This window comes from Typopeltis vanoorti, chromosome 15 (assembly GCF_054136105.1).
Source record: "Typopeltis vanoorti isolate ZY-2024b chromosome 15, IOZ_Tvanoo_1.0, whole genome shotgun sequence".
Classification (NCBI taxonomy): Eukaryota; Metazoa; Arthropoda; class Arachnida; order Uropygi; family Thelyphonidae; genus Typopeltis; species Typopeltis vanoorti.
Window position 1 is genome coordinate 100,632,479 of NC_143563.1, and position 27,127 is coordinate 100,659,605.

Genomic DNA, 27,127 nt, shown 5'->3' on the forward strand with positions numbered 1-27,127 from the left:
CTGTGCCATACTAAAAGTTACAACATTAACATTTACAGAAAATTGTAAACAATATGTCTTTACAAGAATCTAGTGTCAAGCAGCATCTCTAGGTAAACAGAACTGCTGCAGAGGGCACAGCAACATGCAAGGTCAGAGGTTATTACAGTAGTGCAAAAATAATTAACAATATAAGTTAATACATAATATATGAAACACTAAGCCAATGAATGCAGTATCTACATATATGTAAAATTATGATAGATGCCTTTGTAGCAGTACAAAAATAGGCAAAAAAGGATTATTACACTATATGCATGGATGAAAATTAAATTTGGCATTTGCAGTATAAACAGAATTTAGCAATACATATAAACAGAATTACTAGGAAGTACACAAATAGATAAGATGTCCTACAGCACTACATGATTATTCGAAAAATAAAGTAGTAAATAAGATGCATACACAATGTATGTTGAGTGATGCAGTATCTACATATAAACAAAATTACTGCACAGGTTTCAGCAGTACATAAATAGATAACTGTAGGTTAATTTATATATAATATGTATATACAAAACAAGTCAAGGAAAGCAGTGTCTACATCTAGTAAGATTACAACAAACATTATTATACTATTACTTAAACAGTTAGAAAGGAATTATTATAAAGCATTGATGCATAAAATTTAAGTTTAGCATTATGGTATTTACATATTAACAAAATTACAGCAGGGTGATACAAGATCAAGGCCCATGGTAATACATAATTGGTCAGATTTAACCTAATGAATAATATATATGTGTTTGTACAAATTAATTCTTTCTAAAAAATTAAAAACATCATGCAATTTGCCTGAGTCTGCTAGGATTTCCCTGAGTGTATATGGCTTGGTTGGATAGGTGAAAATTTAGCATGTACATTTTTGACAATCTACCAGAATATGATGAATAGTGAGATGTGTGTTGTATTTTTCACATATGGGAGGGTCATCAGCTCTCAGTAAATGAGAATGCGTAAGGTGACGGTGACCTATGCGGAGCCTAGCAAGGACAACCTCCTCCTTTCTCTTTGTAGGTTGACTGGAATGCCAGTGTTTCATTTCAGGTTTAATGTTATATAATTTGTTTGTCGATGTTTCTTGCCATGTTAACTCCCACTGAGCAATTAGCTTTGATTTTTAAGTTATCTGTAGTCTGTATATGGAACTGTCAAACAGTATGTGGAGAAGGTATTGGCTGATTTAGCAGCTGCATCTGCAGCCTCATTTCCTTTGATTCCGATGTGGATGGGAACCCAGCAGAACTGAATATCGAAATTAAGGATTTTCATTTTGTGAAGCAGGTGTAGCATTTCATAAAGTACTGGATGTGGATTATACATAGGAGAGAAGATAGCCTGTAAAGAGCTCAATGCGTCTGTATAAATTATACACTTTTGGTAGCAGTTTTCTTTTATATGCACAAGCGCAAGCTGAATGGCATGTAACCCTGCTGTATAATTACTGCAGTCTGGTGGGATTTGATTTGAGATAATGTCAGGAAACAGCAGTACAGCCAACAGAGGAGTTAGTTCTTGAACCATCAGTATAGATGGGTAAGAAATCAGCATGTGCTGCTCTGTGTATGCATTAAACAATTGCAGGTAAATGGATGATGGAGTATAAGATTTCTGTAGCTGACAAAGTGAGAGGTTGCAGGATGGTGTGCAAACCTGCCATGGAGGAATGCTGTTATGTTTAATGTAGCTAATGTTGTCAACATTTATACTAACAGCTTGCACAGTTTCTTTAATATTCATACCAAAAGGACGTATAGCAGTTTGATGTCTGTGATATTGAGCTTCCCAATGCAGAGAGACGATACTATTCAATGTAGGGTGATCTGGGAGAGATTTTATTTTTAGGGCATAATTAAGAGACGCTGTTTCTGTCGAAGTGATAGAGCCGGTTCATTTGCTTCTACATAGAGACTTTGAGTGGGTGAGGTGCGAAAGGCACCAGTAGCTATCCATATACCCTGTTGATGGATGGAATCCAACCGTTGTAGGTTATTCTGTCTTGCCGAACCATAGACTTGGGACCCATAATCTAACTTTGAACGTACAAGTGCACGATAAAGATGGAGCAATAAAGCTTGATCAGCACCCCACCCAGTAGAGGATAGAGTGCGAAGGGGGTTCAAAGTTCTTTTGCACTTTTCTCTTAGTTGATGAATGTGTTCTAGAAATGCGAGTTTTCTGTCAAAGATAAGTCCCAAGAAATTGGTTTTTGTAGTTACTGGAATAACAGTAGGTCCTATTCTTAGTTCAGGATCTGGGTGATGAGTGAGTTTTTGGCAAAAGTGTACACACACTTTTTTCTGTTGAAAACCTAAACACCCATTATTAAGAGCCCACAGAGAGACATGATCAATCGCTTGCTGAAGTTGTCTTTAATTACCCTCATGTTACGTGAGTGACAGTAGATTGTGAAGTCTTCAACATATAGAACATTGTTTACAGTGGGAGAAAGCTGTTCAATGATTGAGTTAATTTTAATGGCAAAATGGGTTACACTTAAGACAGAGCCTTGGGGAACACCTTGTTCTTGAAGATATGGTCGAGATAGCGTACTTCCCACCCTGACTTGGAAAATTTGCCTGGACAGAAAGTTTTTAATAAATATAGGGAGGTGTCCTTTGAGACATAGGTTATAGAGGTCTTTTAATATGCCATATCTCCAGGCTGTGTCATAAGCTTTTTCCATGTTAAAAAAAAACCGAGACAAGATGTTCTCGCTTCAGAAATGCATCTCTTATACAAGTTTCTAACTGAACTAAATGGTCTAAAGTTGAGCGATGTCTACGGAAACCACAATGTGTATTGGGGAGAAGACTGTTGCTTTCTACATACTAGAGAAGTCTGGCATTAACCATTTTCTCCAGTATCTTACAAAGACAGCTGGTCAGAGCAGTGGGTCGATAATTATTTGCTTGTGTTGGATCTTTTCCTGGTTTTGGGATAGCAATGACAATTGACTTATGCCAAGAATTTGGAAACTTTTCCTCTGCAAGTATTCTGGATTGGCTGTCTGATAGGTATCAGAGAGTTGTGTATGGTGGAGCAGTTTCAAGAAGGCAGAGGGTTACAAGTGGAGTCCCACAGGGCTCAGTACTAGGACCTATATTGTTTAACCTTTATATCAATGACATTGCCAGTAGATTGCTAGGGGATATTCAGTTGTTTGCAGATGATGCGAAGCTGGGAAGGATTATTAGTAATAGTGCAGATGTGGTAGCCCTGCAAGAGGATTTGAATAAGCTAGATAGATGGGCAAATGATGTGGTGTCAGTTTAATGCAGCAAAATGTAAGGTCTTGAGGTTTGGGAAACATCGATGGAATGCTGCATACTCTATGGGAGGAGTTATACTGGAGGAAGTAGGGGAGACGAGATCTGGGGTTGATGATTGATAGAAACCTGAAATTTAGGGGACATATTGCCAAGGTGGTGAAGGTAACACAGAGGATTGCTGCAATTATGAGAAGGACACTGACCTGCAGAGATAAGAGGGTTATCATTCCGTTGTATAAGTCTCTGATCAGACCACACTTGGACTATTGTTCTCAGATTTGGTCCCCAGGATTTGAAGGGGATAAATTAACTGTGGAAAGGGTACAAAGGCAGATAACGATGGTTTCAGGACTGTACAATTTTGGTTATGAGGATCAGCTGAGGGAACGTGGACTGCAGAGTTTGGTGGATAGAAGAAGGAGAGGTGATATGATTGAGACTTTTAAGCTGTTGAGAGGTGGTTACAGGGTTGACACTGGGGAGTTCTTTCGCTTGGTTGAACAGTGGGAAGGAGTGATGACAAGAGGCCATCCCTGGAAGTTACGAAAGGAAACTGTGAGCAAGAGGGTGAGGAGTGGTTTCTTTGCATGGAGGGTGGTTGAACTGTGGAATGCATTGCCTGATGGAGTGGTCAGCGCGAGAACGGTCAATGAGTTTAAGGAGTGGTAGCTGAGGTTTAAGCTGAGGTATGATAGACTTTGTTTCTTGGGGGGGGGGAACCTCCCCTCGATGAGTCTTGACAGACTTTATGTTCTTAGGAAGGACCTCCCACGAAGAGTCTTTTGACTCCATGGAGACCTGAATAATAATAAGAGAAGAAGATCCATAGAATATGATGGTAGATGTTTTATCATTTCATAATGGATGTCATCAGGTCCTACTTCACTAGTGTGATATTGTAGGAGAGCTCTTTTTTAGTTCCTGCTTGACAAATGGTTGATTATATGGCTAAAGAATGTTGGTAGAAAAATTAAGCCTTTGTTTCTCTTGCTGCTCTTTCAGTATTAAAAATTCTGGAGAATATGAAGCTGTTGCTGAGATTTTAGCAAACGTTTCTCCCAAAGTATCTGCAATAGCTTTGGGATCAGCAAGAACACTTCCATTATAGTCTAAGGTGGACAAACAATGTGTACTATATCTGCCTTTCATTTTCATTTATCCCATACAATTTTTGGACTGGGCGTTTGATTAATTGATGTAGTAAATTGGATCCATGATTGTTTTTGACTCTGAAATCTTACATAATGTGCTTTGGCTCGAGCATGCTTGAAAGTTATTAAATTTTATGTGGTGGGGTATCTATGAAATATGCTCCATGTTGATCTTTTTTGGCTGCCTGACATTCTGGGTTCTACCAAGGCTTTGGATAGACTGGAAATCGAGATGATGTTTTTGGGATCGAAGTTGTTGCTGCCTGTACAATGCATTCTGTTATATATTTTACAGCTTCATTGATAGGTGTTTGACTGATGGCATCAGCATTAAATTTTGCAAGATGAGAGAAAGTGTTCTAGTCAGCTTGATCCATTTTCCATATAGGTATCCATGTGGGTGAACATCGTTTCTGTGAACGTGAAGACATTGTACAAAGAACAGGAAAGTGATCACTTCCATATATGTTCTCTTCAACGTCCCACATGAGCAGTGGAAGAATGGAGGGGAAACAGATTGTAAGATCAATTGCAGAATATTGAGTGGGTTGGCATATAGAAGAAAGTATTGAGTTTATTATTTAGAAGGGAAAGGTTATTATTATCAAGAATTTTTTCAATGATTCGACCTCATCTATTAGTGTTGGCACTACCCATAGAGTATTGTGACCATTAAAGTCACCCGTCAAAAGTATGGGTTAAGACAGTTGCGAGATAAGGTTATCAAGATCACTTTCATTTAACTCAGCATTTGGTGGTAAATAAATTGAACATACTGTAATAAGAAATCCCACAGAGAAGCGAATTGCTACTGCTTCCAGAGAAGTATTAAGTTGGACCTGAGGGAAAGGAGTATGACTGCCCACTAGAATAGTTACTCTTCCATGAGCAGGACCATCTCCAGTTGTATCCTTACATACAACAGTGAAATTCCTAAAGGTATACGGTCCTCATTGGGTCTTAAGTTTCCTGTTCACAGAAACAGAAATGTTTGTGTTTCTGCAACAACATCTTGATATCGTCAATATTCTCTCAGATCCCACGGCAGTTCCATTGTAAAAATTTTCCTATTGTTTTGATTTTATTGACTTTTCTGGTTTTTGAGGGGTTGAGGGCTTACCTTTGTCAGATTTATATTTATCCACTGTTTTAGGGAAGTATGGACGGCCAGTGTCCATCTCTTTCTCTGGTAGAGTCTTCAAAACAGCAAATGTGTTAGGGTCAGTTGGTATGCTTAGTTTGCTTTCAGTAGGTATCAAGGTATCCATTTTTTCTGTGCAAGTGTCTGGTGGTTTATCTTTGAGTGAAGTCTCCATAATTTTTTGACAGATGAATTTTCATCGGATGGGACCATTTTTAAAGTTGTCTCTGGAGTAAGGCCATAGGTCTTATTGTTATTATGAAATTATCAAATGGTGGAATAGACATGTTTGAGTTGCTGTTCGCACTTTTTTAATTGTTACTTTTTCAGCATAAGAGGACTTATGCTGAAATAAGTGGTCGCTGACAGTTGACACATTTAGCTTTTTTTTCACAGCAAGATTTATTATGTTCTTTACTACCACATTGGGCACAGGTAGTAGAACCACGACAGGCAGTTTGGGCATGTCCATATCTTTGACATTTAAAGCATCTCAGCAGGTTAGGGATGTACATTCTAATAGGACAGCTGAGATACCCTGCTTTTACAGATGTCAGAGGCCTAGGTGTGTCAAAAGTAAGGATGATGTTCTTGGTTGAGACCAGACAACCATCCCTGCGTATCAGGATGTGCTTCACACCCGTCACCCCTTTATCTTTAAGCTCTGAACATATCTCCTCATCAGGAACATCAAGGAGATCCCATTCTGATATCACTCTACTGGAATTGAGTGTTCTGTGAGGTGTTACTGCAATTTGTATTCAACCCATTGTCGTTGTTCTCAGTAATTTCTCGGAATGTTGTGTGCACATTGTTTCCACGAGGATATCACCAGAATGCAATTTCTTGACAGTTTTGGGAGGTCCTGCCAGTCCTAAACCTTTTTTGGATAAAGAAGAGTGATATTTTCCCAATTGGTTTCTCACCTGTTGCATGAATGATTAAAAAGGTTGGTACATTTATGTTAGTATCCGATATCGTTTGTTTCTTACTTCTGTTTCCATATGCTGTCTCTATATTATCAGTACTTGGTTGGGTTAGGGTCCCTGAAACATTTGAGGACAAGAATTCATATTTAAGGAATTTTTAATTCGGCACCAGAGCTCTCCACCCACACGGAGCCACACATGGATGCCCACTACCCGCAAGCAAAAACTCCGCTCAGGGGTCGAACACCAGGGCTACCCTGGACGCTATACCGCCACTGCAGCAGGTCTAGAATCCCAGGACCATGGGGTGAGAGACTTACTGCATCACCGTCGACCCTTGCAGGCAAGCCCACTAGCCAATTGATCCTGGCTGGGCCATCCAGGACCACCCATCTTGCTGAAGTAGGGGCCAAAGTAGTGCAAGACTACCAGGATCCCCCATTCTGGATGTCCACGGGTCGCACTGCACGACAAACACTGCAGCAGGGCGTTGAATCCCAGTGATGGTAGTCTGGAAAAAGGATAGTGAAAAAGACTCAGGAGAAGTAGAGCAAAGAATACAGGAAGAAAAGCAAAGAAAAAGAGGAAGAATGAAAAGGGCCAGTACCATCACTGGGAGGTCCCCTCCACCATGAACAGGTGCCCCACATGGAGGGGCTGAGAATGAATGAAGGCCACCAAGATGGGTGCGAGGGCTAGATTTTTCTCGCAGAGGGTGGTGCATGATTGGAATGGATTGCCATTTGATGTTGTGAGTGCAAGCAGTGTGAATGAATTCAAGAATATATGATAGCTGGTGTGTGTGTAATATGTGGCCTCCCTCGATGAGTCTGACTCCCTGGAGGTCTCTCTTAATAATAATAATAATTTGACTACTTGTATATGGAGAAAAAAAATTATTTTTGTATTGATTTAACTTGGTATTTTTCTAGGTAACTAGGCAGGATTAACTCTTCTCATAATGCATTCTGCATAATGGGATACTATGGCAATTACATCATAGACAAGGTATGAAGATATTGCATGCATGTTGGAAGATTTTTTCACTTGGTTAGCCTATAATAAATTTAGTTTAATTCTTTATCCAAGTGTAAGCAAACAAAGTTTGTGCCTGAAGTATCTTCAGGACTGAGGCAACTCGTGGTAAAGGTGGACTAAGCTCTCATTACTCTTTGTCCTGAAGATACTTCAGGTGCAAACTTTGTTTGCTTACACTTGGATTGAACTAAATTTATTGTAGTGTAACCAAGTGAAAAAACTTCCAACATCTTTCTCTAAATCCAGAGTAATTTTAATAATAAGGTGAGACACCTTTTGGCAATCGTATAGGTAAATATGACATCTCCATTGCTTCCACCTTAGTATCACCATCTTGGGTCTGGGTAGTGGCTCTTCCCTTAATGCATAGTATTATACATCTCTGCAAGGAGATGTGCTTTGCATTATGGGAGATACTACGACAAGGAGTGATGAGAGCTTGGTCCACCTTTACCATGAGTTGCCTCAGTCCTGAAGATACTTCAGTTGCAAACTTTGTTTGCTTACTTGGATAAAGGATTAAACTAAATTTATTATATTTCATGCATAAACTTTATTTATGCTTTGGTAAAGGATTAAAAGAATATAATTTCTTGTACATGAATAGTCCTTGTATAATATACATGGACTATTCATTACTAATACCATGTTCAGCATAAAGATATATACAAATTTACATGAAGGGAAGACACAAAAAATAAGTCTCCTTGACAGTCACTGATGACAATATTTTAATACTGTTCAGGAAATAAGAATATCTTGTTATATGAGTGATTTGAAATAGGAAGTGATCATTTAGTTTTGAGCAGGATAAAAAGGAATTTCATATTGAAAGGAAAAAATATATACAAAAGTTGTAAAGAGAATCTGTTGACCAGCTTTGAGAAGTGAATTGTTGACTGAAATATATAACTCTTATTAAAAAATAAAACATTTGAAAATAAGATTCAAATCTTAGTTAGCAGAACATTCTGAAGAAAACATTAATTCAGCCAGGAAATATAGTGATACTGACATCATGGTGACAGAAAAATCAAAACTCCAAGTTGGACTCGAGAAGAATTAGAGACAGTCCTAGAAAAGAAAAAGTGCATCAAAAGTTCTAACAGGTAAGTTTTCATGTGCTCTGAGAGAATACAGAGGAAGGAAAAATAAAAATAAGCAGTGAGAAAGAGACTTAACAGAAGTCATTGGAAGTCTTTGGTATAAAAAGAAAAAACATTAGAAAGGTGGCAAAATGTTCTGGAGGCTATTGAAAAAGCCTAGAGATAGAAGATAAACTACTGCAAAAGGTAACCAGATGATAACAATTACAAACTACTACAAAAGGTAACCAGATGATAACAGTAACAAACTTGAATACATGCTAGATGTTTGGAGTACTCACTTTGAAAGATTAAAAACAAGAGATTACAGAACAATGGTAGAAAATATTTAAGAGGAATGCAGTTTGGAAGTACATACCAATATTTAAGAGAGAGAAAAAAAAGCACACATCAAAAACCTGACATTTGGAAAAGTAGATGACATTTGACCAGAAATACTCAAATATGAAGTTTTACAATTCAGCATTGAATAATCCAGAAGGCCTTATCAAAGTCAAATTCCAGATGATTGCAGCAGAGCTGTCATGGTACTCGTATATATAAAAGGGAGTTAAAACAATGAGAATTAGTGATATTTTCCTACTGAGTATTGCAGGTAAGTTTATGTAAGCATACTTCAAGAACACTATACGGGGGCCTACTCCCTATACGGGAACAACATAGGCGTTAGCTGATTTTTTTTTTTTTTTAATTCAAGAACAAACTGGGTTCAAGTGAAATAGGAGTTGTCAGGATCCAATTTTTATGTTAAGGCAACCAGTTAAGAAATCATGTGAATATTACTAGGATTTTCTTCACTTTAGTTTTGTTTATCTGGAAAAGGCACATATGTCAGGATGCCAAGAGAAAAGTTGTTCAGAATGCTATAATTACATGGGGTAAATGGTGAATCATACAGACCAATATTTAGTCTATATTTAAATTGTAAGTCTGCATTTTGAACTGAAGGAAACACAGAAAAATGATATGATGTAAAATCAGGTATAAGAGATTCTTCATGCTATCTTCACTGTTGTTCGTGATCTATGTATGTCACATTATGAAGAAACTTTGCGTTAAATGCTGGCCTGGTGGGCCAAGTGGTTAGTGTATCCGCTCTCCAGCCAAAAGGCTGCAGGTTCAAATCCCGCTGTGGGCATGGATGTTTGTGACTGAAAATAGTAGTAGTGGTGGTGGTGGCGGCGGCCAGTAGGTAGCGTTCATGTAGTTGCGGTTCGTTGATGGACTGAGTGGTGGAAACAGTTGTAGAGTATGTGTCCTCCCTGGATGTGTCATGTAATAATAATAAATCTGATAGCAAAATTGTAGATGTGGAGGAGGATACTCCACAATCCACTGTTTATGCTACTTAACTCTTTGGTTATACTCTTAAATCCGGTACCAGTCTACAGGAATTTTTAGCTAAATTCTTTGATCGAATAACTGCTGTAAAATTTGTCATGAAAAATCAATAAAAAAAAGTGTATAAAAATCTGCAAGCACATGACAAACATTAGCTGTATCCCAAATGGAGAATCTATAGATCAAGTAAAAATATTTCATATATTAGGCTTTTGGCAAATATGGCAATTTTAAATATGCAAATTCAACAACAGAAAAATCAAAAGCTGGTACAGTGGAGTGTCAGCTAATAAATTTATATGGAGTGCAAGAGAGGTAATAACATTGTCTGTGTACAAGACAGTGTTCAGACCCAGCTCTCAGTTTTAACTTGTATCGGAGAGCTGGGTTAGAAATAGCAGCTGATCAGACTAGTGATTATAGATATAAGAGTTCTGAGGGGGGAAAAATGAACAGATGGATACAATGGCAGATTCATGTCAAAAATAAAGATATTAGGAAAGAACTTGACATTGTTAGCTTTCCAGAATGTGTGAGCAGAGCTGATCTTAGATGTCACTTAAACAGAATGGGAGAGGAAAGGTCACCAAAACAGATGTCTGATAGTAGGAAAAAGTTCAGGGGACCAAGATCTAGGTGGATTTATGTAGATCAGGGGTCGGCAAACTTTTTAGACCATTGACCCTTTCATGGAATCCTTGATCCCTCTAGACACCCAACATGTTAAATAAATGAACAAATGTTATCAATAATAAATTTCTCAATTTTATTATTATTATTATTAGACACCTCCAGGGAGTCCAAAGACTCATCAAGGGAGGGCACCTGCTCTACAACTGTCTCCGCCACTCAATTCACCAACTGACTGCAACTACACTAATGCCATCTACTGCCGACCACCACCACTGCTAGTATTTTCAAAGACAATCACAAACATCCATGCCCACAGCGGGATTCTAACCAACAGCCTTTTGGCTGGAGAATGGATACGCTAACCACTCGGCCAACCAGGCTGGAATTTAAAAATAATTCCTTCACCCTTTTATTTCATTACCTTCTTGATAAGAAATTTAAAGAAAATGCTTAAATAAATATATAAAAAACATTAAAAATTTACTTACATATTGATTTATTTGGAATGATTAATGAGAAGGATGTGTTTGAATAGTTGCATGTTTACTAGGAGTTACTCAAAATTGTTTTAGGTGTTTATTGACCCCTAGACTTTTATCGACCCCTTGGATATCCTCATCAACCCCCAGGAGTCGATATTGACCACTTTACCAATCCCTGATGTAGATAGTGCTTTTAAAAAAATCCAAAATATAAGATCTAGTGATAACAGGACTCCAGTGATTCCATAACAGGAATCACTGGAGTCCTGTCAGGTAACAGGCTAATCGCAAAGAAAGTCGACAAGAAGTTAGTAATCTATAGATCAAGTAAAAATATTTAAAAACAGATGTTTTTAATTAAGAAGTTGTATCTAATGTCAACTTTTCATTTAGTATTCTCAGCCATATAAAGGATACTATATCAGGAATTTGGTAATTTTTGCATTTAATGTATTATGAAGTGGAATTTTTTAAACTTGTTACTTGAACTTGAACACAGTGAACTTGTTAACATTGGCTGTATAAACTTCTATATTTTCTTATGCATCACCATAATAGTGAAAGTATTTATTTCCCTTCTCCTAGGAGATTTCGTTGTGCTGTTATCCACAGGTCTTTCATTTTGGAAAGCACTGATTATAAACTTTTTATCAGCATTAATGTGTTTCATTGGTCTCTATGTTGGCATTCAACTAGGGGAAGATGTAGATGCACGTCAGTGGATTTTATCAGTGACTGCTGGGATTTTCTTATTTGTCGCGCTGACTGAAATGGTAAGTAAAATAACTGTGTGCATATGTTGATAATCACATTGTAGGTTAGTAGCTTGCTTTAACATTTATTCCATAATTTTTATTTTACTGTTTGCAATAATCTAGTCAATCATGTGTAGTCACTTTCTACACATGGCACTAATTTGCTCTTGGTTCTGAAATATCTCATGTACAGACCTTAATGAGAATTTCCCTTTTTTTTTTTTTTTTTTTAGGTTGATTAATTTTTCTTTTCTTTTTTTTTTATTTTTTATATTTCCAAACATATGGAAAGATTCTCCATTCAGGATGCAGCTAATGTTACTAACTTCCTGTCGACTTTCTTTGTGATTAGCCTGTTACGTGACAGGACTCCAGTATCACTAGATCTTATATTTTGGATTTTTAAAGCACTTTATCTCGGGACAGGCATAGCTGATGAATCAGCTATGCCTGTCTCGAGTCCAGATAAAATTAGAAGGGATTGAGATGGTACCATACTTCCCCGTAAAAGGGGCCTCACAGTGATTATATCATCATATGCTATAAATAAATAGTATCTCTTATGACAGTATATCAAATCTGTGACCAACTTGGAAAGTAAAAGAAACATTTAAATCATGTCATTTTTAGGAACTACAGACAAAATTTTTGAAATGGACTGTGAATGGATTATCACTGTTTATTACACATTTTTAAGATTTAGAATTTAAGTTGTTGAACTGTGAATGCCAGTTTCTTGCCTCCTTTATTTTTACAGTCAAGTTCCAGCAGATCTTGCTTCAGGATATTATCTCTATCAAGGCGCCTCAGAACTTTTCAAACTGAGAACATTAAACAAGCAAGAAGAAATTAAATTGCAAATCATGTCATATTTGCAATCACATCACTGATTTTTGCTTCATCTGTCATATAAGGGTGATATAGAGGGTGAAAGAGATGATAATCGTGGCAGGAACGAATGATTTGAAAGAGGACAAAATGGAAATGATAGAGGATGTGAGGGAGTTGTTTGAGGTAGCAAAAGAGAAGAGTGAGAGAGTTAGGATGGTGAGTATCTTACCGCGGTATGACAGCGAAGTGTTTAGGAGGGCCATAATTGCCAATGACTTTATGCGTGGGTTATGCATGGAGAGTGGTGTGGAATTTGTGGATGTGTGGAATGAGTTCGATGGGCGAAAGGACTTATATAAGATGGGTGGGTTACATTTGAATGGAGTTGGTGTACGGAGACTTGAAAGAGTGTTGATGAATGATGTGGAAGCAGATATACAGACTCAGGGAAACTAGATTTATTAAGAGGGGGGGAGTAGATATGCAGACTTTAGGGGGGCAGTTAAGTGTATGAATGAGTATATTATGCCCGAGCGAGTACGACGGACAACAAATCAGAATGGGATAGTTAGTATAAGGCATCAAAGTAGGGATGGGACAAATGGGCTTCTGCGATTCATGTACACTAATGCCAGGAGTATTAGGAACAAGAAGGAAGAGTTTTTGGCCATGGTTGGCACTTCCAGGCCACAGGTTGTCGGTATTAGTGAAACATGGCTGACCGAAGATGATAAAGCTAGTGGGATTGAATGCGACGGGTATAGCGTGTTCAGGAGTGACAGGGTGAATAATTATTATTATTATTATTCAGGCCTCCAAGGAGTCAAAAGACTCATCGAGGGAGGTCCTTCCTAAGACATACAGTCTGTCAAGACTCATCGAGGGGAGGTCCCCCCCTGAGAAACACAAAGTTTATCATACCACTCTGTAAAGTCACTGACCGTTCTCGCTCCCACCACTCCATCAGGCAATGCATTCCACGGCTCAACCACCCTCCACACAAAGAAACCACTCCTTACCCTCTTGCTCACAGTTTCCTTTCGTAACTTCCAGGGATGGCCTCTTGTCATCATTCCTTCCCGCTGATCAACCAAGCGAAAGAACTACCCAGTGTCAACCCTGTAACCACCTCTCAACAGTTTAAAAGTCTCAATCATATCACCTCTCCTTCTTCTATCCACCAAACTCTGCAGTCCACATCCTCTCAGCCGATCCTCATAACTATCCTTGTACAGTCCTGAAACCATCTTTGTATCCTTTCCACAGTTAATTTATCCCCTTCAAATCCTGGGGACCAAATCTGAGAACAATAGTCCGAGTGTGGTCTGATCAGAGACTTATACAACGGAATGATAACCCTCTCATCTCTGCAGGTCAGTGTCCTTCTCATAATAGCAGCAATCCTCTGTGTTACCTTCACCACCTTTGCAATATGTCCCCTAAACTTCAGGTTTCTATCAATCATCAACCCCAGATCTCTTGTCTCCCCTACTTACCTCCAGTATAACTCGTCCCATAGAGTATGCAGCATCCCATCGATGTTTCCCAAACCTCAAGACCTTACATTTTGCTGCATTAAACTGACACCCCCCCCATTCATTTGCCCGTCTATCTAGCTTATTTAAATCCTCTTGCAGGGCTACCACATCTGCGCTATTACTAATAATCCTTCCCAGCTTCGCATCAACCACAAACAACTGAATATCCCCCTGCAATCCACTGGCTATGTCATTGATATAAAGGTTAAACAATATAGGTCCTAGTACTGAGCCCTGTGGGACCCCACTTGTAATCCTCTACCTTCTTGAAACTGCTCCGCCATACACAACTCTCTGATACCTATTAGACAGCCAATCCTGAATCCAGTTGACCAATCTGACATCCAGACCCATGTGCTGCAACTTAAATATCAGCTTATCATGTGGCACCCTGTCAAATGCCTTCGCCAAGTCTAAGAAAATTGCAGTATATGCCTTTCCCTCATCTAATGCTCTTGTAACTTTATTATAAAAGGCTAGCATATTGCTAAAACAAGAGCGTCCTTTCACAAATCCATGTTGATTCTCACAGATAACATTACCCTCATCTGCCCAATGCCGTATACGGTCCCTCACTACTTTCTCCAAGATCTTAACAACTACTGATGACACACAGACTGGCCTATAATTAGACACTTCCAGTCTGTTACCACCCTTATGCAATGGCACTATCTTACCTTCCTTCCATTCCCTGGGCACCTTTGCCAAAGCCAGACTTTCATTGTAAAGCCACGTTAAAGGTATTGTCAATTCGCTAGCACATTCTCTCAAAACTCGTGGCGAAATACCATCCAGTCCCACAGCTTTACTGACATCCAGAGTACTCAGTATCTGAAACACACTCTCCTCCTGTACCTCCAGACCTCGTACCAGTCCTATCCCTCTAGCATTAAAACTGACTCATCTAGGATGAAATACTCCAATAAAGTGTTCATTGAACAATTCCATATGTCCTCTGCATCATTCACTCTATTCCCATTTTTATCCCACAATATCATTCTTCCACAGTCATTTCTCCTCCTACTGGCCACATAGCTAAAAAATTCCCTAGGATTTTCTTTGGATCTTAGGGCCAATCTCCTCTCATATTCCAGTTTCGCTTTCCTTACCACACGAGTCACTCTTCTGGCCTGTGTCTTATATTCTTCACCCATCCTCTCTTCACCTGTCTCCTTATATCTCTTCCATAGCCTCTTTTTCGCATGCAGTTCCTGTTTAATGTTGTTTGTCATCCACTTTACTCCAAATTGCGCCCTCTTCTTCACTCGTGGTATAAAACTTACCATTGCTGATAACAAATATTCTTTCACAATTTCCCACGCACTGGTGATATCCCGGCCGTCCAATTCCTCCCTCCATGAAACTTCCCGAAGTTGACGTCTAAGACTATTATAATCACCTGCCTTATAATTCCACATAAGTTCCCGTCTCTTTGATACTCCTGCATGTCTATTCATTTTCCATGTCAACCCCATATGGTCACTCTCTCCAACTGGTGGGAGAGACGTCAACTCAGTTATTATCAACTCTTCTGATGCTATAACCAAATCCAAAATTTTTGAACCTCTTGTTCCCTCTGTTACATGTTGCCTAAGACATTTGTCCCTCAAGAATTCTAGAAATTCCATTCCCCTATTGTTACATGCATCTTCCTCTCTCCAATTTATACTACTGAAGTTAAAATCTCCCATAACAATCATTCTTCTTGCACTTGCCAAACTTAGCTGTCTAAACATCTCCTGGTCCCCATCCTCTGTGCTCCTGGGTCTGTAGCAACACCCCACTAAATATCCTGTCTTGCCTACCTCTACCTCACACCATACGCTCTCAAAATCATTTGTCTCACTTCCTTCCAAATTCTCCACTCTTAGAGGACATAGGTCATCACTTATAAAAAGGGGAGAGGAGTGTTATTGATGATAGCTGATGAGTTTCAGCCAAGGAGAATAGAAGTTGAACTGCAGGATGGGGAAAAAAGCACATTTGAGGCTGTTTGGTGTGAGATAGAAGCTAGCAGAACAAAATATACAATTGGGTGCTGCTATAGACCGGGTGATGGAGTGGATGGTGGGGATAGTATGCATAAGCAAATAGAAGAAATGAGTGGAAGGAGGGTAATTATTATGGGTGATTTCAATTATGGTAACATTGACTGGAAAGAGGAGAGGGCACATGGGAGGAAGGAATTGGATTTTATGCGGTTATTAAGGGACAACTATCTACGGCAACATGTATTGGAAAATACCAGGGGGCAGAGAGTGCTGGACCTAGTAATTGCAACTGAGAATGTGGCTGTAACGAACATGACCATGTTGCCACCAATTGGTGGCAACATGGTCATGTTCGTTACAAAGGAGTCGAATTTACAAAGGAGTCGTTACAAAGGAGTCGAATTTACAATTAAGACAGGGTACATGTGGAATTACCGGGCTGGTAAGTATGACAAGCTTAGGTCTGTGCTTGGCTCAATGCCATGCCATGTAAAACTGCAAGGGCTGGATGTTGATAGTGCATGGGAGGTGGTTAAGAACTGTTTGCAGGAGGCAATGGTTGACTGTATACCAAGAGTCCGAATAATAAATCAAGTAGGGGTTAAATGGATGAATAACACTATTAAGCTTGAGCTGCAAAAAAAGAAACAATTGTGGAGGGAATTTAAGGAGAAGGGTGACCATCAGGCGCAGGAACAGTATAAAGCTCAGGCCAGGATGGTAACAAGGGCGGTAAGAAAAGCAAAAGCAGATTACGAAAGGAAATTGGCCACGCAGGCTAAAGAGAATCCCAAACGGTTTTTTCAATATGTTGCAAGTAAAAGGAAAAATGCTCATGGTAGAATGATCTTAAAAAATGCTGAGGGTAGAGAGGTAACCGAATCAGTCGATATTGTGGAATTACTGAGCGAGCACTTTGCAAGAGTATATCATCCAGGTGGTGACTTTGCAGGAATGGAAGAACCAACAGCTTATACTGGAATTGTGATGAATGAAGTAGAGGTAACTAGTCTATTACAGAACCTCAATGTCAATACATCTGTGGGATTGGATGGTATACCAGCTCGTGTCGTACGTGAAGCGGCCAAGGAATTGTCAGTGCCCTTGACCATTTTGTTTAATTTCAGCCTCAGGACTGGGTCAGTCCCAAGGGGGTGGAAAGAGGGGAAAATAGTTCCACTGCACAAAGGTGGTTCCAAGGCTGCTGTTGAAAATTACCGGCCAATCAGCATAACAGGAATCATTATCAAGGTCTTAGAGAAAATAGTCAAGAGGAAAATACAAGATTGGATAGAAGAAAATGGGATACTGCATCAGGGACAGCATGGTTTTGTGAAGGGTAGGTCATGCCTCAGTAACTTGCTCACGTATTATAACACAGTGACGGCTGAACTGGATAAGGGTAATGGGTTTACAGTGATTCTACTGGACCTTGCTAAGGCCTTTGACAGGATACCACATGGAATTCTAATCAGTAAATTGCAGCATATGGGAATGGACATAGGGTTGGTGAGATGGATAGGAGGGTGGTTGACGGAGAGATATCAGAGAGTGGTTTACTCAGGAGTAGAGTCCACAAGACGGCCTGTGACTAGTGGTGTGCCACAAGGATCTGTTCTTGGACCACTGCTGTTTAATTTGTTCATAAATGATATAGGAAAGGATCTGAGAGGAACAGTTCATTTGTTTGCGGATGATGCGAAGTTGGGTAGGGCAATAGTGAATGCAGATGACGTCAAAATTTTGCAGGATGATTTGGATAGATTGGAGGTCTGGGCTAAGGAGAATGGATGTCAATTTAATGTGGCAAAATGTAAGGTTATGCATTTTGGGGTGAAAAGATTGGCGGCAGTTTACTGCATTGGTGGAACCATGCTCCAGGAAATTGATGAGGTACGAGATTTAGGAGTGTTGGTGGATTAGGAATTGAAATTTAGGGGACACGTTGCAAAAGTGGCCAAATCAGCTCATCACATCACTTGGTTGCTGAAGAATACGTTGACAAGCAGAGACAAGCAGGTTATTGTTCCTCTGTATTGAGCCTTGATAAGACCCCATCTCGACTACTGTGCTCAGATTTGGTCACCTAGGTTTCTTCTTGATGGGGAGGAGGTGGAGAGGATCCAGAGGCGAGTGACCAAGATGATAGCAGGTCTGTGGAATGAACCGTATGAAAACAGGTTGAGGATTTGTGGGTTGCAAAAATTGGTTGATAGGCAGAGGAGGGGAGATATGATTGAGACATTCAAATTACTGAAGGGTTTCTATAAAATTAATTCAGAAGATATTTTTGAGAACAGGGCTGGTTGTGGGAGGACTAGGGGACATCCATGGAAACTGGGCAAAATTGTGGTTAGTAAAGGTGTTAGAGCTGGATTCTTTACTTTTAGAGTAGTGAATGAGTGGAATGCGCTCCCTGAGTCTGTGGTGGATGCTGTGACAGTGAATGAGTTTAAGGCGAGATATGATAGATACTGTATGAATGTCGAATAGTTGTGATGAATATGATTTGGGGCCTCCCTCGATGAGTCTAATGACTCCCTGGAGTTGCCTCTAATAATAGTAATAGTAATATAAGTTAGTTGAAACTTGGTAGTAAGTGGCATCCAGCTCCTTCAAAGACTTCGTTTTCTAGAGGTGTTTATTGAAACATTGATGGCTGTAAAGTTGAATAAGTTAGTTTTTCACTTATTTTATCCTTTATCAGACTTTCAACCATGTTAATGCTTAATTACACTTTAATGGCTGCTCAGAAGCTATGCCAACATTATTATTATTATTATTCAGGCCTCCATGGAGTCAAAAGACTTATTGCGGGAGGTCCCTCCTAGAAAACACAGTCTATCATACCACTCCATAAACTCATTGACCGTTCTCACTCTATCAGGCAATGCATTCCACAGTTCAACCACCCTCCATCCAAAGAAACCACTCCTCACCCTCTTGCTCACAGTTTCCTTTCACAACTTCCAGGGATGGCCCCTTGCCACTGTCCAATCAAGCTAAAGAACTCCCTAGTGTCAACCCTGTAACCACCTCTCAACAACTTAAAAGTATCAATCATATCACCTCTACTTCTTCCATCCACCAAACTCTGCAGTCCACGTTCCTCATCCGATCCTCATAACTAACATTGTACAGTCCTGAAACCATCGTTATCTGCCTTTGTACCCTTTCCACAGTTAATTTACCCCCTTCACATCCTGGAGACTAAATCTGAGAACAATAGTCTAAGTATGGTCTGATCAGAGTTTTATACAATGTAATGAAAACTCTTCTATCTCTCCAGGTCACTGTCCTTCTCATTATTGCAGCAATCCTCTGTGTTACCTTTTACCTTTAAATTTAGGGGACATATTGCAGCATCCCATCGATGTGTCCCAAACCTCAAGACCTTATATTTTGCTGCATTAAACCGACACCTCCCATTCATTTGCCCACCTCTCTAGCTTATTCAAATCCTCTTGCAGGGCTACCACATCTGCACTATTACCAATAACCCTTCCCAGCTGTGCATCATCCACAAACAACTAAATATCCACCTGCAGTCCACTGACAATGCCATTGATATAAAGATTAAATAATATAGGTCCCAGTACCGAGCCCTGTGGGACCCCACTTGTAACCCTCTGCCTCCTTGAAACTGCCTTACCATACACAACTCTCTGATACCTATCAGCCTATCGAACATGGAAGGCTCAACCTTGTTGAAGTATCCATGCCATTTGAATGGAACATAAAACAAATTTGTGTTGATTATCAAAGCCTGTGTAGCCCTGTGGAAATGGCATTTGTATGTGTAGTGCTACGCTGCTCAAAAAAAGACCATTCCAAGTTCGACTCTAACTGCCAACTTTTTCAACCAGTTCCCGATTTAGTTAATCTCTCACATGAAAAGGGGTCGTTTTCTCCCTTAAACTTGGGTTTTCATCCTGTAAATTCGAGGAAATTGACCTTATAGCCTACACTGTTTCAGACAATATACTGAATTACAGTTAAGGACTACAAGCTCTTTTTAACATAAATGTGGGGATTTTTTTTTCATAGAGGGGGTAAGGATAAAACAAGAGGCCATACCTGGAAGCTGAGGATGGAGTGAGAAAGGGAGTGAGGAGTGGGTTCTTTCCATGCAAAAAGAGTGTGCTGCATTGCCTGAGTGTGTTCAATGCAAAAAGTGAATGATTTTAAGGCACAGTTCAATGATCTTTTTCTGTGAGTGTGGAATTCCCACAATGGTTGGATGTTATCAATAATAATCTACTTGAAATTAATAAATGGAGACTTTAAAAAATTTCATACAGATTTTTGTTGTACCTTTTTGAATATTTGCTGTTAATCTTCTGCATAAGTAGTGCAGCAGATGAGGAAATAAACCTGCTAATGGTTTATTTCCTCATCTAATGGAAGTACCCTGTCTGATCAAAAGTATATGAACACCTACTCTAAACTGTAATCAGACTTTCTCTATGACACACTTTCTTGTAGTGGACATTAATATGGGGTGGGTCTACCCTTTGCTTCTATGACAGCTCTAACCCTGCTGGGGTGACTTTCTACCAGGTGTTGGAATGTCTCTGGAGTTCCTGAAGAGCTGTAGCCAGAGCTGTTCTGATGTGTGTTGTTGGGGTCAGGAGCGAAGTCGGCATTCTAATTCATCCCCAAGGTGTTCTGTGGGATGCAGGTCAGGGCTCTGGGCCAGCCAGTCCATTTCTGGAAAGTTATTGTCCACAAACCATTCTCTCACAGACCTTGCTTTATGGCAGGTAGCACTGTCATCATGCTGATACAGACAATAGTCATCACCAAATTGATCTTCTACCATAGTATGCAACGGGTCAAAATGTCCTTGTACCCTTCTGCATTTAGATTTCCATGTAGTGTAAGGAGAGGGCCAAGTCCATTCCATGAAAAACACTCCCACACTGTAACGCCATCCCCTCCAAATTTCACTGTTGGCACTACACGTGCTTGCACTAATCGTTTTCCAGGCATTCTCCACACCCAGATCCTCCCATCGGACTGTCACATGGTAAAGCGTGATTCAACACTCCAAATCACACATTTCCAGTTGTCCACTGTCCAGTGGCATCACTCTTTACACCACTGAAGGTGGCACTTAGCATTCACAGGAGAAATGTTTGGTTTATGGGCAGCTACTTGACCATGGAACCCGATTCCTCTTAACTCTCGATGCACAGTAATGGTGCCGGCTGGACAGTTAGTAACACTGCGGAACTACAGGATGATTATTTCACTCGATTCCTATGAAAACTACTTTCTTCAACACTCGACGGTCCCTGTCTGTCATTAAATGTGCCCTACTCAACCATGGTTTTGTCGTGGTTGTGCCTTCACGTTTCCACATCAAAATCACGTCACCAACTGTTGACTAGGAGGTGATGTTACAGATTTCTTACTGATGTGGCAACCAATAACTAGTCCACATTCAAGGTCACTGAGCTCCCTTGACCTACCCATTCTGCTCATACACTTCTTATCACTGAACAACACACACACACACACACACACACACACAGCTCCATGCCTCTTTTTATACTGGTAAGTGCAGTCGTAGTGTCATCTAGACATCAGTTTATGAATTACAGAGGGGTGTCCAGATAATTTTGATCAGATAGTGTATATATCATTTAAAAGATTGATTACTCCTCCACTATACTTTATTATTATTAAAATGAAATAAAAAGCCAATACTGTGTTAAGCTTGGATCAGTAAATGGCAAAGAGTATTGTTCCTGCAATGCAAAGTGAAAGAGGGGGAAAAAAGTTTTGATATTAATTATTAGCAGTTGTATTATAACTGTGAGCAAATTTAGCCTGAGTTACTTGTGATTGCATGTGGTATATTTGCATTTGGAAGTTTTTTGAATTTGAATTACCTTGTAGATATATTGCTTTGTGTGTGTTGTTCTGTTCTTACTATCGATTATGTGACCACCATACCTTGGTTTAATACATAGTCACCTATCCTGCCATCATTTAAAGGTGACATTTTGCATAGTATTATATAAGACTTTGTAGCATGCTGCATCTGTACCACTTCATCATTTTAAAATGTGGCAGGTAAGAGATGGGCGGGGGGGTGGGGGGATATGCATGTGTGCATGAAATGTAGACAGTGGAAAGAGCAGAGTGATTTCAATGCCAGTACCTGTGCAGGCAGAGAGAAAAGATTAGCATGATCGAGGGAGAGGGGAAAAAAAGGGCAAGGTGACAATGTACTTGACAGTAGCATAACTGGAAATATGGAGGATCTGAAGGATTGGGTTAGCTATGTAGGTGAATTTTGAGTGAGAGTAGGATTGCTTGAGTTGAGAGTAGATGGAGATAGAAGTATTTAGAAAAGGAAGTGGAATTTATGAAAAATGAGGTGATTTGTATGGAGAGGGAGACTTGCATGGCTAATTGATGTAAGATGAACAAGAGAAGGTATGAGAAAAGCTTATGGAAGTGAAAGTACAGAGTACTGAAGCAAACAATAGAGAAATAAGAGGAAGGTGGATGAGAGAGAGGTGTTGAGGGGGGGACAAGGGATGAACAGATCTGAGGGGAGTGATGTATAGAGACTAATGGTTTTTGGTATGCAGAATATAACAGAATGTTTGCCTGGAGGAAAATAGACAGTATGACTAGCAATAAAGCAAACTGAGAATGTTGATGGTGATTTTAGTGAATGATCTGAGAGGTTTTGTGAATTGTAAGGCAAGAGATCTCGGGTTAATGTTAGGAACTGTGTAGCAAAAAAGTGCAAGAGAAAATATAGTAAGCATACTGCCCTGATATGATAATACAAAATTGAGAGAAGAGAGCAGCAGTAATGAATCACATAATGAGAATGTTGAAATGTCTGGAATATGTCAATGCTTGAAATGCACTTGAGGATAGATCTGTATGTGAGCAAGAGATGGACTGTATTTGAGTGTGGAGGGACGTAGGCATCTGGAATGATTGTTGCTCTCTAGGGAACTGGGTGTTAGGGCATGGAAACTAGTTGCCAGGGTGGATGGTAGCAGGGCTCTTGCAAGGATAGTCATTTAAAAGATGGGAGAATATATGGTATATTGCAGGGTCAAATGAAATCTTTCCTGGAATCCATTGCAAAATTTAGTGGTAGAATAGATGCATCAAACTGTACACTAGTTTGTGTCTTTTCTGCAGATGTTAATATTTTGGAGAAATTAGTGAGAGATCATATGCAAAATTGGTCACATGAGGGTAACATCTGTGAAGGTTTCCACTTAATATGAAGGTCGAAATGTCGAGAAATTAAAGTAATTATTCCTAACACGGTTACAGTCGTCATATTTTTACTGAAATGAACACTGATCACCATGCAACACTAAAGGAAAGGACCTTCAATCTATTCCTCATAGGGAACATTCCAGAGACCACTCGCCATCTTGGTTGCTCATCTTTGAATCTCTACCACTGCTCCCATCTCCAAGAAACCCAGGAGACCAGACCAGTGCATAGTAATCAAAATGTGGACATATCAAGGCCTTATAAAGAGGAATCACAACTTCCTTATCTCTACTTGTTAGTGTTCTTCAATAGCCAAGTAATCTTATGAGCTACCTTAGCAATATGTCCTCTAGACTTAAACTCTCTGTCCATCCCCCATCCCCGAATCCCTAGCTTCATCTGTTTCGTGGAGTACGGTTCCATTAATGTGATACACAACTCGCAATCTATTTATCCCAAAATACATAACTTTACATTTCTCCATATTAAACTGGAGAAATGTAAAGTTACGCATTATATTTTGTCCATACTGACAGCCTGTTTAAATCATCCTTCAAGCTCTCCACACTACCTTGGTTCCCTACTACTTTACCTAATTTTGCATCATCAGCAAACAGCTGAAGATTTCCTTCAAGGTTAATTCCTATATCATTTATACACAAATTAAATAATAGTGGTCCTAGCACTGAACCTTGCAGCACACCACTAATCACTATTTTGCCTGAATTCTGCTTCTCCGTATACCACTTTATGATATCTGTCCAGCAGCCATCCTCCTATCCACATAACCAATATCATATCCATCCCCATTTGTTTTCATTTGCATAACAGAGTTCCATGTGGTATTCGGTCAAATGCCTTTGCAAAATTCAGCAGAATTGTGTAGTCATTACTCTGATCCAGCTCAGCTGTCACGCCATTATAAAAAAGTTAGTAAATTACTAAAGCATGACCAACCCTTCACAAAGACATGTTGCCCCTCATAGACTATAATGTTCCTATCCACCCATTCCTGAATATTTCCTGTATACATGTAACAAAAAGGTGTATCACTTTAAATGTGATATCGCTTTATTTGAAGTGATGGAACGTTTTATATATCATGGCTGTACATTGTTCTTGGAGCATTTCCTTCAAGTAGTGATAATCATTCACTTATCTTGTTAACATCAATTTTAGTTAATATCTTATATACATCTTGCTCACTGACCAGAATAGAGCTACATATGATCTCAAGCTTATGAAAATGAAATACGTTGCATTTTTCATTATATACATCAACTATATCCTCCACGTTAGTTACCAAAATCTGGGGAACTATCATCTTCAGGAACTATGGCTGAATGAACAAGATCCCATCACCACACCCATAGTGGAAACCACTTTGGACTTTAGATCCAGCTGTTTCTTTTTGGACTGTATGCCTTTCTGTTGGCATGCCTCTGTGCATATGCATAGTTTATATATTTGTGCCCCCATGAAAATGCCTTGGTGACCAAGTAAAGGGAAAAAGCTACTGGCCTGTGGCAAAGATTGACAAACTCAGAAACCAGCTAAAGAAAAGCCTAGAAAAAGTTCCTCTAGTTCGTGAGTAGAACTGAACCTATATCAGTTTTCAGTTATCCAATGCAATAGAAACAAATGCCATTTCCACAGGACTTCAGAAGCATCTTCACCATTATGCATATATTTTATGCGCATGCAGAAATACTGTTATTTCTGCATGTGCATTCATTTCATCTGGTAATTATTTGATGTACCAAGTGAACCCTTTTAATTTCACTGCTAATTTATTCAAAGCATTTATTCTCTGCAAAAGTAACCTGACTATTGACTTCTTTATTTACCTATTTTTCCAATTTCTGTCCCTCCTTCTGTAGATAGTTTTCTTTATTCCTGTTATCTTTCTTTTCTATTGTGTTTAAAAAGCAGTTGTCCCTCATATCATCTCTCTATATCTGCATGTTAGCTTTGTAGTCTGATTAGCATGCTAACAGATTTTCTCACATTTTCTTAGTGTGACCTCTCTCATCACAATTGCAAAGCATTTTGCATTTTCATGCTTAACTTGGATGTCATATTTACTTTAATGCCATCTGTACCATGCTATATTTATTATATCTGGTATTGATTGGGTCATTTCTATAATTGATACTTAGGAAAATCTTTTACCCTGTAATCTTCTCTGAATTAGTCGGGTTGGTTTATTAGACTGAGCTGGAATGCAAAAATATAGTGATTAACTTCTGTTTAATCACATTGAGTATATGAGAAGGGCACCAAGCAAATATTATTGGACCCTTCAGCTATAGGGAAACTAGAATGGAGAGAGGTAAAGATAAATGGCAAGGTGGAAATAGAAATTATTCAGTTACTAGGGGATAATTACATGAAACAGCATGTCATGGAAGGGTCAGGCTTTTGAAAGTGCTGGATCTGATAATAGCATCAGATGTATTATTCATAACCAAAGCAGATGCTGTCTGCGATTGGAGAAAGTGATCACGAAGTCTTGTTCTGGGATGTTATTAAACATCTTGAATTTTCAGTTGCAAAAGAGTTTATGTGGAACATAAAAAATTGGTGATTATGATGAACTTAAGAGGCAGCTTGGAGTAGTGTCATGGCTTAAGAATTTATAAGGAAAGTGTGGAGTATCTGGCGACTTTCATTAAGGTACACATTTTATTTTTAATATAAATTGGTTAATTATGTATTAGGTAAGTTATGGTTCCACTTTATAAGGCATTAATAAGGCCATGTCTGAACTATTGCACACAGATTGTCACGTGGATTCCTTGGGGATGAAATGTTGAAGAGGATCCAGAGATGAGCAAATTTAAAGGTTGATTATTGCAGGTCTGTGGAATGTTTCATATGAGGATAAATTGGAGGTCTGTGGGCTCCAAAAACTAGCTAATAGGCATAAGAGAGGAGATATGATAGAAGCATATGTTACTAGAGGTTTTACTCTAAAAGACATCACCTCCCGCGATGAGCCTTTCGCCTCAATGGAGGTTTGAATCATAATAATAATTTACAGGTAACTGATGACTTTTCTGTACAGTGCATGAAGGGAGAAAACGAGAGGTCATCCCTGGAAGTTGCGTAAGAAGGGTGTTAGAACTAGATTTTTTTTTGAAGAGTGGTGAATAGGTGGAATACACTGCCAGAAGTGACTGTGAGTGCTTTGCTTGTGAATGAGTTTAAGGAGAAGTATGATAGATGCTGTGTGAATAAGCTATAGGCCAGGGAGTACAAAGGGTGATGTAAAGATATGCATCAGCAAATTAGCACAATGAGTGCAGGTCAAGTAATTATTATGGGAGATTTTAACTGTGGTGATATTGATTGGAAAGAGGAAAGATCACGTGGCAAAAAAGGAAATGGAATTCCTACACCTTCTAAGAGATAATTACTTGAAACAGCATATAACTGAAGGGACTCATGGTGTGAGTGACTGTTGAATCTGGTCATAGGTTCAGAAGACCTATGCATAAGTAAGGTGTCCTCGTTACCTCTTATTGGTGAGAGTGATCATGCAGTATTGACTTGGGAGATTGCAAAATGTGTGGATTTCTCTCTTAAAAAGGTATATATATATATATATATATATATAT

General features: G+C 39.2%; 1 protein-coding gene across 1 annotated transcript in view; it reads left to right on the forward strand.

Moving 5' to 3' along the window:
• The window catches only part of LOC150099030 (metal cation symporter ZIP14-like), a 281,749-nt gene that overhangs the window by 235,108 nt on the left and 19,514 nt on the right, over positions 1–27,127 (forward strand). Inside the window, exon 12 of the mRNA XM_090405794.1 lies at positions 11,718–11,905. Within this exon, the coding sequence (XP_090261920.1) occupies positions 11,718–11,905 (188 nt within the window). The remainder of the gene's footprint in view (positions 1–11,717; positions 11,906–27,127) is intronic.